Source organism: Helianthus annuus, chromosome 15, assembly GCF_002127325.2.
Source record: "Helianthus annuus cultivar XRQ/B chromosome 15, HanXRQr2.0-SUNRISE, whole genome shotgun sequence".
In the NCBI taxonomy this organism is placed as follows: domain Eukaryota; kingdom Viridiplantae; phylum Streptophyta; class Magnoliopsida; order Asterales; family Asteraceae; genus Helianthus; species Helianthus annuus.
The window spans coordinates 150,185,263-150,199,178 of NC_035447.2; the positions used below are offsets into that span (position 1 = coordinate 150,185,263).

The 13,916-nt window shown below is 34.6% G+C and overlaps 2 protein-coding genes across 2 annotated transcripts; both read left to right on the plus strand.

The window, feature by feature from the left end:
- Window positions 1-1,331: 1,331 nt before the first annotated feature.
- LOC110912916 lies at window positions 1,332-2,047 on the plus strand. The gene has a single exon (XM_022157750.2). It carries the CDS (start codon window positions 1,405-1,407, stop codon window positions 1,858-1,860), a length of 456 nt encoding a protein of 151 aa, XP_022013442.1. The 5' UTR covers window positions 1,332-1,404; the 3' UTR covers window positions 1,861-2,047.
- A 5,379-nt stretch (window positions 2,048-7,426) lies between these two features.
- LOC110914584 lies at window positions 7,427-8,532 on the plus strand. Its single transcript, XM_022159374.1, has 3 exons — window positions 7,427-7,481; window positions 7,548-7,670; window positions 7,907-8,532. The coding sequence occupies exons 1-3, from the start codon at window positions 7,427-7,429 to the stop codon at window positions 8,530-8,532; spliced, it is 804 nt and encodes a 267-aa protein (XP_022015066.1).
- The last annotated feature ends 5,384 nt before the right edge of the window (window positions 8,533-13,916 follow it).

Sequence of the window (13,916 nt, forward strand, 5' to 3'; positions counted from 1 at the left end):
GAAAGTTGGGAGTGGTGCGATACAAATCGAAAATCAAGAGTACTATCAGCCAATTGATGAAAGTTAATCTTATTTAAATCCAATACCCCTAAATTTATAAATTCTTTAAAGGATTTGAAAAGATGACAACACTTAAGACGTTAACTGAGTAGAGAAACAAAGTAAAATCTAATGGAAAAAGTTTATGGTTAAATTATTAATAAAACAAAAGGTTTAATCTAACAACACAAAGAAAAAAACAATTGAAGTGTCAAAACAAACATCACTGAAACTTTAAAATTGAACCATTTTTTATCTTAAATGTTTATAATTTCTAGAGGTTCTTTAGACAAACTTTTATTAAATAAACCTAAAATGATAACGAAAGGTTTTGTTTAAAGGTAACTAGGTTTAAAATAGAGAAAATGATAACCAAAGGTTTGGTTTAAAGGTAACTTTGTTTAAAATAGATTTTAGGATTCATGGAAAACTCAGTTGGAGGTGGGGTAACCCCATTAAAAACATGGGAGATATAGTTTGCAAACTCATTACCACTCTGGTTCTACCATATCTAACACAATCTTAAATGCTCCATTATCTGTCTCCTTTTTGTGGGCCTTTCTTGCACTTACATCATTCATGTTGGGTATCATCTCTTACCTAATGTCCCTAACAAAAGAAAAGCATTGTATATTAACATATTAACTATATAAAAAAGTTATTATAAGTTACGTACTTACGTTAACATAATAGTTATTTATAAGGCTGGAGGGTGTGGAATGGAGCCTGTAGGAGCTTTATCAAGACACATCAGCATCACCTAGGATCCACGTCAGCCAGAGGGCTTTATCACGCCCCCTTTAACTTGCATGGTATGGGATTGAGCCACTATTAAACAAAATAAAAAAAATTATTGGCTGAAATGATGTGGGCCCCGTCTGATAAAGCCCTTCTTCCTCGTTACCATGATGGAGCCCTATCAATGGCGCCCCGATTTAATTTGCTTGGTGTGAATGGTGGCGTCGAGAGAGGCGCTATAGACGGTGGGGTAACACGATAAAGCCCCCTATACCCTCCAGCATAAAAATAAATGAACAAAAGGAATTGATAAACCAACCTTATATTAATCAAAATTTACTTGTTTAATACTTGTTTGACACCAAAATATTCCAAAGTGGAGAAAGAATGGGTGATTATGATTTTGGAGATATGGTCCATCCTACTCAGCAACCTCTAAGTTGTAGATCTAAAGATAATTGTACCATCATATCATTATGGCCCACTAATGAATTAATTTATTTGTGCGAACTTTGCCTATATAAACTCACCCTCTTTCTTCAATTTCTCATTGTGTTCTCATATTCTCATCTCATTGGTCCTTTTTTTTTTTTTTCTATCATTCATTTCCACACTTTGATTTGCTTGATGGCTTCTTTAATCAAAGAAAATTGGGCATCCATCAATGATCAATATGATTTTGATAGTTTCGAGAACTTGGAAATTGATGACGCCCTTTTGATGTCGATACTCGATGAACCACATGTTGAAGGCGAGTGTGACAACGAGAAATTATCGAGTGTAATCCGCTCTTTAGAAGCTGAGATTAGTCCAATTGTAATTGACGACCATGATATGAGTATGGAGCTTGAATGGAATGTTGATTGGGAAAATTCTCATCAATTTTTAACCAATCAAAGTTACATAAAATCACAAGATATCCAATATAATTGGATGGATATGGATGATATGTACATCCAAAGGTATGAAGATGAGATGGGTGGTGTCATAGAGTTTGGTGGTGTTAAAGATTATTCCCAAATCTCTTATGCAAATAATATTGAGGAGCATGGTTATGGTGCCTTGTGGCAAGAAATTAACTAACCAATGCTCTTAAAAAAATGTAGTAGGCATATATAATTGGTGGAACTTTTTTGTAAATCAATTGTAATGTTTGTGGGTTTAATTAGCCCATTCGGTTGACTAATTAATTATAATCCAAAAATAATAATCTTAATTAGCTATATTCATCTACTTTGTACACGATTAAAATATTAATATCTTTTTGTTATACGATTTTCTGCTTATTGTTAGATGTTTATAAAACAAAAAAAAAAAAAATAAAAAAAAAATCAGGATGATGTATGATTATATTTTCGTTTATTTTTAATTTTCGACTTGCCTTCTAATTTTCATAATCCTTTTGAATGTTGTTTACGAGTCGAGCCGAGTCAACATTTGCTCAAGCTCGGCTCAAACGATTAACTAATTCGGCTCGTCTCAAGTTATAAACCGAGTTGAAAACTTGAACTAGCCTGGTTTTTAACCAAGTTAACTCGGTTTGGTTCGGGTTTTTTAAAATATTGACTCGTCTCAGTTGGATTGTTATAACTTAGAAAAAAGAAAAATGTCTTGATGCGAAATGGAATAGCTAATAATAGCGAGTTAGCTTTAAAGTTAAATGTCTTCTATTTGAGCTATAAATTATTAAAAATTGGGGTTAATTTAAGCAAGCTAACTTTGGCTTGATCTCGGATCAACTCGGCTTGTTTGTAATTTAAATCAAGCTCAAACCACTTTTTCGAAACAATTTTCAAGTAACGAACTATTTAAAGAGTCCAAAACAACTAATAAAATTATCCGCAAAAATACAGGTATGTTATTTGCTATATTGTTTACTTTCTAAATTCATGTTTCTTCAATAAATAATAGAGTTAATCACACAGATTAACCATGTGGGTTTATAGCCAATTTCATCTTTAGGTACTAACTTTTTTTTTAACAGGTTTAAGTTTATGGTTTCAATTTTGTAACATCTTTAGGTAGTAACACAAAAATTATCCATATAATAACTAAAATACCCTTCCATTTTTTTTTAATTTTATCAATGTAAAACCTTTGGGTAATGGGTACTAACACCTAATTTTATTTAAATTTAAATCAATTTTACAAAATCATTTTTTTATATTTTCATCTTTTTATTATATCTCTTAATTAACATGAGTAAACTGCCATTTTGGTCCCTGTGGTTTGGGCAGTTTTGTCATTTTAGTCCAAATCTTAAACTTTTTAAATCTGGGTCCTTGTGATTTCACTTTTATGGCCGCTTTAGTCCAAAATTCAAAAACCCTTATTTTTTACTGTTCCAACATGCCTATTTTGTCTTTTTGTGCAGGGGCATTTTGATCATTTGGAATTATTATACAATTATTAAAATACATTAAATACCATCATCTTCTTCTTCAGACCAACTTCTTCTTCACACCAGACCAACATCTTCTCCACCCTCACTTCACCACCACCGTCCCCACCGCACCCCCACTGCACCACCACCATCCCCACTGCACCACCACCATCCCCACCGCCGGTGGCACCTGCAACCACCCCTCACAACCTAACCACCTGCAATGACCCGTCACACCCAGCGGCAACTTTCAGATCTACGGTGTGGGCTACAATCGGAGATGCTTTGTAATTTCTTGAGTCCTCACTGAGTGAAAACCCTAAAATCCTTCATCAGCCGCACACCCTTTCTCCCCCATCTGATCAGAACCCTCCGGTCGCCGGAGCACCCCCCCCCCCCGGCCGTCGTTCCTGCCGTCGTGCAGAACCACCTCCACCATCTTCAACCTCCAGTAGCCTAACATCATCATTGACCTGTTATCCAGCAGAACACCGAAATCAATCTTCAGAAAAAATGAAAAAGGACGAGGGAAACAAATGTAAGTGTTACCAGTAAAACAACTCGTCGGACCAAAAACCGTGCCGTCGCCGGCGTGGCTCCGCTATCTCCCCTGTTCCGGTCTCTCTTTCATCGCCGTCACTCTCTTTCTTCGCCGTCACTCTCTCTCTCTCTCTCTCTCTCTGTCCCTCTCCGTTTCTTCGTCGTGCCACCACCAGACGGTGGTAGTGGTGGTCGGCCGGTACACAGATCAATGGGAGGGGTCGTTTAGGGGGTTTGGATGTGTGGTGAGGTACCAGAGAATGAGAGAGGGTGTGTAAATGAGGGTATTTATTTGGGGGGTTCTTTAATTAAGAAAATGTTTTACTAAAATGTACTTGGACAAATATACCCCTGCACAAAAAGACAAAAAAGGCATGTTGGGATAGTAAAAAATGAGAGTTTTTGAGATTTGGACTAAAATGGCAACAAAATGCAAACCAAAGGGACCCAGATTTAAAAAGTTTGAGATTTGGACTAAAATGGCAAAACTGCCCAAACCACATGGACCAAAATGGCAGTTTACTCTAAAATCTATTTATTTTTTTATAAGTAAATATTTGTATATAATTTTTTAAGAAATAATAAATAATTTAGCACGATAGAAGTTGCTCAAAATCTTAAATAATTACAAATTCAATAGGTATAATAATAATAATTGATAATGTACAAATAAATTATTATTAAGATATTAGGTTAAAACTTTGTGTATTACACGTGTTTAATGTATAAAACTTAGTTTTAATTTTTGTAATTTTAAATATATGGGATTAAATAATATAAAACTAATAACAATAATAATAAAAGAATGTATCTTATCGGAACTAAAGTGTTTCCTAAGCACATAGCTACACAAATAAAATAGAGACGTCATGGTTTAATCACACCGTCTCAAAATGTGCTAAGTAATTGATCGTAACACACAAATCAGATTAGATTATACATTTTTACGATTTTACTACAAAATATATTAAATTAGTTGTAGTTATTTTTAAACAATTTTTCTCGATTATGCTACATATATTGATATATTAGTTTAACTAATTTTCAGATATTATATTCATGTGTTTTCAAGATTGCTATGGATTTTAATAGATACTTATTATATCATTTGTTTCATTATTTAATTTATAATTGAGTAAAATGCACGGATAGTCCCTGTGGTTTGGTAAAATTTCACCCTTAGTCCCCAACTTTTGGAAATTACACCCGTGCTCCCTGTGGTTTGACAGTTTGTTACTCAGATAGTCCCTGGAGTGGATGGGGTTAGTTTTCTCCGTTAAGTCCATGTGAAATTACAAAATTACCCTTGCTTTTATTATATTCATCAGCATCATCATCATTCAACAGTTGACTCATTCATCAATTCACTCATCTTAGCAAGAACACATTAATCATTCATCCAAAAATCCAATTCTAAGAACACATCTTCAAAATTCACCAATACTCCATAACACAAATCGAGTCCCAATCTAGTACACAAATTCAAAAGGTGGGCACAAATCCATCTATACACCATCATCTATCATCATCGCACAAAGCCAGCTGCCTATACAAATCCATCGCACAAATCCATACAAATTCCAGATCTGTTTATGATCATGTGTTGCTTTAGGCCACTCCGGTACAAACTCCAGATCTGTGTTGTTTAATTCATGCCCAAAACAACAACCGTAACTTCGGCACCACCCCCACCACAGTCGCACCATATAACGAAGACGACGACGTTACGACTTATTGGTTTGATAGAGATCGGTTGGCCAACTGATCTAAAGAATTTGACTCGTGTTACATTTAATTGGTTTATGGGTTTTTAGGGCTTCTGGTTGAATTTGAAGATGAAGTTTCGTCACAGTTGAATTTGAAGTCGGTGGAGGGTGGAGGCGGCTGTAGAGGATGACGGTGAAGGTTGGCGGTGTAGAGAAGATGACAGGGGTGGGATAAGATTAGGTTTTTATAATTAGTTAATAGGTGCCCACTTGAGATCATAAGGGTAGTTTTTTTTTTGTTTTTTTAAAGAGATGGGTAAATAAGTAATTTCATATGGAGTTAACAGAGAAAACTAACGGACATCCACTCTAGGGACCATCTGAGTAATAAACTGTCAAACCACAGGGAGCACGAGTGTAATTTCCAAAAGTTGGGGACTAAGGGTGAAATTTTACCAAACCACAAGGACTATCCGTGTATTTTACTCTTTATATTTTAAAGAATTTTATATATTCATAATATTAGTCAGATATTTATCTAGTATTATTTAGTAATATTATTAATAAATAAAAAATAGAGCGGACGTTTTCTGACTTTTTTAATTTATATTTATAAATAAAAAGTAAAAAAATAAATAAATAGATTTTATGTTAATTAAGAGATATAATAAAAAGATGAAAATAAAAAAAAAATACATTTTGTAAAACTGATTTAAACTTAAATAAAATTAGGTGTTAGTATCCACAAGTGTTACATTGATAAAATTAAAAAGAATGGAAGGGTATTTTAGTCATTATATTGATAATTTTGGTCTTAGTACCCGAAAGTGTTACAAAATTGAAACCATAAAACCTAAACCTGTTAAAAAATGTTAGTACTCAAAGGTGAAACCAGCTATAAACCACAGGGTCCATCTGTGTAATTAACTCTATGTATATAATTTCGCTATACACTACTAATTAAATGGTTAAGATTAAATTATCATATAGCTAGTATTAGATAATAGCCCCAAAGAATGGGATTTGTTTCTTTTATAAATGGACCATATTTTAGTATTGCTTATTTAGGGTATTTTTAACGATTAGCCTTTTTATATATTAAATATATTGCTAGGATAATATCTTTTCCTCGAATTTTCCTAAGTTCATACGGTTAGTCCAAGGAAATAAACGGAGCGCAACCTGTGAGTAATCTTTTCCTTTTCCCTATTTTTATACTTTTACAAACTTTGTGGTGCATCATGTTACACGTTTTCAATTTATTCAACATGCTAATTCCAGTGTTATTTTGTGGACGTCTATATATGTTTTCAATATTTTATATGCTACATGTTGTCAAGTCTATTGCATGCTATTGTGTCATGTGGATCCACGGCTGACTAGGTTCCTCAAGGCCATGGGTTGTAGCCTAGTATCACCAACGGTATTAGTCTCACTCCTAGTGGCTTGAGATTAATGCACGCTATTGTCATGAGTCTATTATTATATTTTATTACGTATTGTTGAATGGTTGTGTGTACTTGTTTGGTGTTATGTGATTATTGCTTAAGTTACATTATGCGACAATCACCATTTTAACCTTGAATTGGATGTTAAATTATTTATTTTTAAATTTAATTTATGAAAATGGTATTGAAATAAAACGAGGAAATTGCCCACCAACATGTTTGTTGACCAAAAATATATTTTTCCTAACGTGATGCAGGTAATCAAGGTTGATGATCGAGTGAAGGGGTCACGTAGCATGGGCCTTAGGAAAAACAAATGGGGAGACCTATGTTATCTTTTGTTTTGGAAACTTTGTATAAACATTTATGATTCTTATATGTTAGGTGACATTTTAATTTGGTTGTGCTTTAAATATTGTACTTAAATTAGTGTCATTAGCTATGGGCAATCGGTCCGCCCCGTACCTATCCGCTACGGGTCGAGGTGTGACAATCAAGAAATAAAGCATTAGTTGTCATACGAAGATGAAGGTTTCAACTGGAACATGTTTTCTCAACCTAACGGACGAGCAATGATGGTTGAGATTATTGAAGAAACTCAAGAGACGGTTGATGAAGAAAAGTGTTGTGATGATAAAGTTTCTAAAAATTGAAATGTTTTTGTAGCTAATGCAATTTATAATAATCTTGCAGATATGTATTACAGTAGCATTGGAATCAGCAGGGAAGAAGGAGAGAAAGAAAAGATGATGAAAGAAGATCAGGAGATGGCAGCTCAGAACGTTGATGATGATGGTGAAAATGGTAAAACTGAGAGTAAGTTCGACATAATACCATGTGATGTCTGTGCGGAAAATGAAGAGTTTTTCAAACAAAAATGCATAGTACTTGAAAAAAAGAAGATTTTTAAAACAAAACCTATGTCGAAGTTACTCAAAAAGAAGAATTTCTTGATCAAAAATGCAAAGAAGCAGTTGAATTTAAAGAGTATTTGAATCAAACTCACTCAGAGTTTGAGAAAAAATAACTGTTTATGATACGAAAATGCAAAGAAGTTCTTGAAAAAGAAAAAGTTTTGAAAGAAAAAGAAGAAGAGCTGACACAAAAATACAATGTTTTTAAAAAAGAAAATGAAATGTTAAAGCGAAAGTGTTCAGCAAAATGCAACGAGTGTATTAAAACAGAAAATAATATTCAAGAGTTGCAAAAAGAATATGATGCGATGAAATATTCACATCACATGATGAAAGAAGCATACGATGAGATGAAGGATAGATTTAAAGATCTTGAAAAGAGAGTTTTAAAATATGTTGAAACTACCAAATTTCTTGAAGCCAATTTTAAAGATAAACAATTGATGGTAAATTACTATATCGATCAAGTTGTTGTATTAAAACGTGAATTGACTGAAAAAGAAAAGAAAAATAATAAATTAAAGAATTATCATGCTTCTTCATATATCCTTGAAAGTATTTTCAATATTACACAAGACGAGAATGACTCTGAAAAGAAAAATAATAAAAAAGGCATAGGGTCAGAATATCATCAGGTTCCACCACCAATGATGGGAAATTATACTTGTTGTGATGGTGAGAAGGTGGAAAAGGCAATAAATAATGTTGACCAGTTGCCTGAAAATATTGATGTGACTTACATCGAATCTGATGTTGGTGAATAAGAGGTGGTAAGAAATGTGGTTGAAAATGTTTTAAAAGAAGAAAATCAAAATGATTCCACCAAAATTAATGTTTCCAAATCACAAGATGAAGATGAAGAAAGTTTTCATAAGAATTATTTGAAAAATTCAAAATCTGAATATGAGACAAAAACGAATGATGATCCTATAATGTTAGCATCTGACAAATTGTTTTCAGATGTTGAATTTCCAATTCAAAATGTTATTGTGGAAAAGATTGATAATGTGTTTAAATTGGTGGAAATTGAAAAAACGGAAATTGAAAAATTTACCGGTAAAGCAAGCAAGAAATCTTTTTATAACAAACCAGGAAAGTTAAGTTACAAAAAGAAAAATACAAAAGCTGGTTTGGGTTATAAAAAGAAAAAGAATCAAAAGAAAAGTTTTGAAAGTCAAATTTTCAGAAAAAGATAAACTTTGTTCACGGAGCAAGTTCTGAAAAAGAGAAAGAACTCCGATTTAGTCGATAGACTAATGAAGAATTTTATGCTCAAAAGAAACAACAACAACAGGCCAAGGATGTTTCAAAGGAAAGATGTTTTAAATGTCAACAAGTTGGACACATTGTTCGCAAATGTCCACAAAATCTGAAATTTGTTTATGTTGAGAAAAAGAAAATAGAAGTTGAAAAACCGAAGGCACCCAAGTTTGAACCAAAACAAATTTGGAAACAAAAGGATGAATTGTCAAAAAGAAACATTCAAAATGATTCACGATTTTATATAAAGAATGTTTCAAATGGACAAACTTGGGTGGTGAAGAGAAAAGATACTTATGTTGTTGAAAAGAGGAAAATTGATTCAACCGAGAAGGTTGAAATCAAGAAAGAAAAAGTTTTTGAGAAAAACGAAAAAGATTTTCCAAAATTGAACGAAACTTATTATGTCAAAATACCCAAGGTCAAACAGGTATGGGTTGCATTGTTCAAGTGATTAAGTTATTACTTGTGCTGGTGTTCCAGAGGTCAATCCAAGTTCAGAATGTATAACGGAACAGTCTGGCACTTTAGGAGAAATCCTGTGTTTGTGGTTAAAATAGGATGTGATTGGTTTAAATTGTTAAAGTTTTAAAGTAAACTGAAAAGGACTACGCCGAACCCTCACGAATAAACAAACAAAACATGATAAAACAAGAATTGAAAATGGTTTCAAAATGTAAAATATCAATGTTTTGTGATCATGGGGGGGGGGGGGGTGAAAATACTAAACAGAGAATATAAAGCAGAAATGGATGGCGAGATGAAGCTGTCTACATCGATTTGTCAAATGTTTTAAATTTTAAGGGGAGTATATAGCTTTAAAAATTCAAAAACATTTGAAAATTCGAAAAAAATACAAAAACATGAAAAAATCAAAAGAGTTTTGTGGAAAAGAGAAAATGATAGTACATCAGTAGACAATCACGGCATGCTAAAGAAATGGAAAGTTAAAAAGTGATAAACGGTCTCACTGATGATATGCCCGTAGGTTTTTACACACTCGGTAAATTGATTTCGAGATATAAACCTAAATCAATAACTTGCTTATTTCGTAGGGAACATCTCTCGGATATATGGACTTAGTACTTCAAAATTTCGTTTGAGAGGTTGCCTGATTTTGAGATATTAGGTCTTTATACTTACTGATATCTGGGGTATTATACCTGGTCTTCTGATTTTGCGTCAGCAATGGCCTACACCTTGTATAATACTTCACGCTTAAACTCCTACACTGCATAAAATTGAGAATATCGAAAGATGTATCAACTGCAGATGTTTAGAAGATTCCTAAGTGGAACATACCTTAAGTCGAGCCTTCATCTCTTTATCTGAATGGTAGTTCTAACCTGAGCTCTCAAGGCCTCGCACTAACCCAGAGACAGATATCATTTAGGTATATTCACCTGTAAGACTGAATCCAGGGAATCTTGATACGGGAGTATATTCTGAGGTAGGACATGCAATTAATTTAGTTCTTAAAACACTAAATTCGTATCTTGAATTAATCGAAGTTTGTATGAAAATTTAAGTGCATCAGTATATTGACAATCTAAGTGAAACGTTTAAAACTTAAAGTTTATGTAGATCAACGGTTCTTGTGGTTTGTCATAAATTGATATGATCCGTTGTCGCAAACTTAACAAAAATATGTTTGTAAATATTTTGTTATTCATATTCAGTATACACACCTAGAATCTTAGTTAAAAACCAAAAGGATTTATTTCACTTTATGTTTCGACAACCGATGGTGGAAAGCTAAATTTCAAAGTCTGAATATGTTGAACATGTCTTGATAAAATAACAAGTTCATTAATTTGAAACTTGAAATTTCAAAAATGAAAATTTTAAAAATTGTTTGAAGTCATCAACCAATGTCATTAATTTGGACTTGGTAGAGAATTGGATATTCAAGGTCATTAAGTTGAACTTGATTATCTGTGAGGGTTTATGAAGATAATCGTGCTTTAAAAGTCAAAAATAATGTTGATCGTTTTGTGACAGAAAGCTTATTGTTGGGGGAGCTTGTTTAACAATGTCAAATGAACAAAAAGCTCGGAGAGCAAGGAAATGATACTGAAACTAAAGTGTCAAAGCTATATCCAAGGGGAAGATTGCTAAAAGGGAGTATGTCCAAAGGGGGAGTCTGTGAATCAAGATGTAAGGGGGAGTCTGTGATTCAGAAATGTCAAAGATTTTTGAAGACTCAGACGAAGATTGACTACGATAAAGATTGACTGCAACAATATCCACGGGGGAGTCTGTGAATGCATTATGTCTATTGCTTCAGTCAATCATGTTCATAAGTGTCAATATATCGAGTTATAGTTAATAGTATAGGACAAGACGAGGTTGTATTGATAATTCCAGTTCGTACGAATAGCAGGTTAGCATGAACTAGACATCCCATTCGTCCCAGGGTGCCATTCACACATAAGGCCCATTTGTTCTAGATGGTACATGTGAATGGGTTCGCCTATAAATAGTGGGTCAAGTCTTGTCATTTGTAGAACTTTGTGTGGAACAGAGGGGGAAACTCTGTCCATTTAGTTTCACGGTTTTGTACTATCAAATAATCAATAGAAACCAGTTTAATTAGCTTGTTCATGTATATGTCACCTTCATACTAGGATTCCGCACGAGATATGGAGTCATACTAGCCGGTCGGAGCATTCGAGAGCACCGAAACGGTCCTTTCAGTTGGTGCATCATGTCTATTGCCTACATCTTGGTGTCGTGTCATGTGATTTATTGAATAATATGACATGTAATAGGGTGAATGTTAGATTTGATGTTTTATACAGTAATAGTCTCATTCGTACGTGTTAGGATCTGAGTTTCTTATGATTGTGCTTGTTTGATAATAACGGAGATGAAACAGAGTTAAATGCAGCGGAATTAAATGAAACAAACTTTCAACACACAATCAGTGGAAGAAATAGTTTTCAGCAAACATGTTTATCTTATAAATGAAAGATTGTATTTATTACATTATCAACTACAAAGCATGCATGCACTAAATCTCCCCCTCAGCCTGAGCTCACAGTGATTGTTCGTACAGAATGACTTGGTGATGAAGAGAGCTGATAGAACAGTACAGGGTACTATTCTATTTATAGTACAGAACAAAACACTGAGCATCTTTTGGCTGACGTCACTGTCACACCCCAACCGATGGCGGAATCATCGGGGCGCGGCACTGAGCGAAACAGATTGTTCAAAGAAATTCCATAACAACTAATATTACCGAATAGTTTAAAATATCATGTCCCATACCATGACCCATAAGTTAATACAGGTAGAGATATTCTTCAAACAAAACATATTCCGACAACTCAGATTTAAACAAATAAAAGTAAATTGTCGTTGTTTCTAGACTCTTTCCTAGCCTCGATTTCATAGCACTCCAAGCAAATAAGCATCTTAAACACCTGCCACATACGTTAAAATAAAAGTCAATACACATAGTGTAAAGGTGAGCATACAAGTTTGATATAGCATAATAGAGTTCAAAATCGTTTACGCATAACCAACACGTACACAGTGTGAAATGAAGCACGTAAGTTATCGACATGATCCTATCAATACCAATGACTGCGAGTTGACTGCGCAAAGCAGTTCGTAATGCATGATCACCACTGTGACCCATGTATTTAATTGTCCTTAACAACCCCTGAGTGAACAGGTGTTAAGTCCAAACTAATAGTACTATCGTTGCTAAGGCAGGTAGACAGCAATCCATGTGTAAACATAACAAACAAGCATTCATTAAGTCACGTATAACATGCAGTAACGGTTAGCGTTTAGATAGTGTTTGTGTGATTGATGTGATTTGAATATAGGTAATGTATGTAACACCCAAAAGTGCGAAAGCAAAAAGGGTTCGAGTATACTCACAATGAGGATGGATTGAAGGGAGTGCTAGAGTGAGATTAGCCTAATCAGAACGATAGTATAACGATAAGCGATACACAAATGATGAGAGGTGTTAGTGGATCGGACGGTACTCTGGTCGGATGGCAATCTGATCGGGTAGCCGGTCGATCGGGTGACAATCCACTCGGACGGTCATCCGATCGGGAGACCTTTCGAGTGGATTGTTTCTTCGTTTGGGAAGGATGTGTTTGTGTATCATGGCTTGACTTTTGAAGTTTTTGTTTCAGCATTTTGAAAAAATAGAAGCATCTCTACCTTTCAGGTTGATCGATCGAACGACCGTTCGATCGGGTGACAATCCGATTGGTTGGACACTTTAGTGAGAACAAGTTCACAGCAGTTTGTCACTCGATCGAATTGTAGTCCGATCGGGTGGCAATCCGTTTCTATTGAACCTGTTTGAAAATAGTTTAAGGGTTGAAGTCTGAACATCACATAGTCGAGGGGTGATCTGATCGGGTGACAATCCGATCGGACAGCAGTTCGTTCAATGTTCAAACCTCAAGGTATTAACATAAAAGTGAAGTGTGGGACCCAAGGTGCACTCCGATCGGGTGGTTGTCCGGTCGGTGGCAATCCGATCGGATGACAATCCATCCCAGATGACCTGGTCGTCTCCTTCCTTGGTTGTTTTGATAGTTTGAAGTTTTCTCAAGACGTCGTGACTACGTGCTAAGCAACAGAACCTTGCAAAGACCCTTGTGAACCGATCGACAAGAATCACCCAAACCCGACCCGTTTACTGGTTCGTGATGGTGGTTTATGTTTAATCCGAAATCAGAAACCTCGTACATAGAATCCCGATCTTGAATCGACCAACACTAAGAATGAGTAGGAGATCAGAACAAGCTCCGATTCTGTCAGTTTTGAGAGCATTGAGGGTAAAAGAGTTGAAAGAAAGTTAGAAACCATCTTTCAATCCTTCTACACCATGAATATGTTCAGATATGTGCAA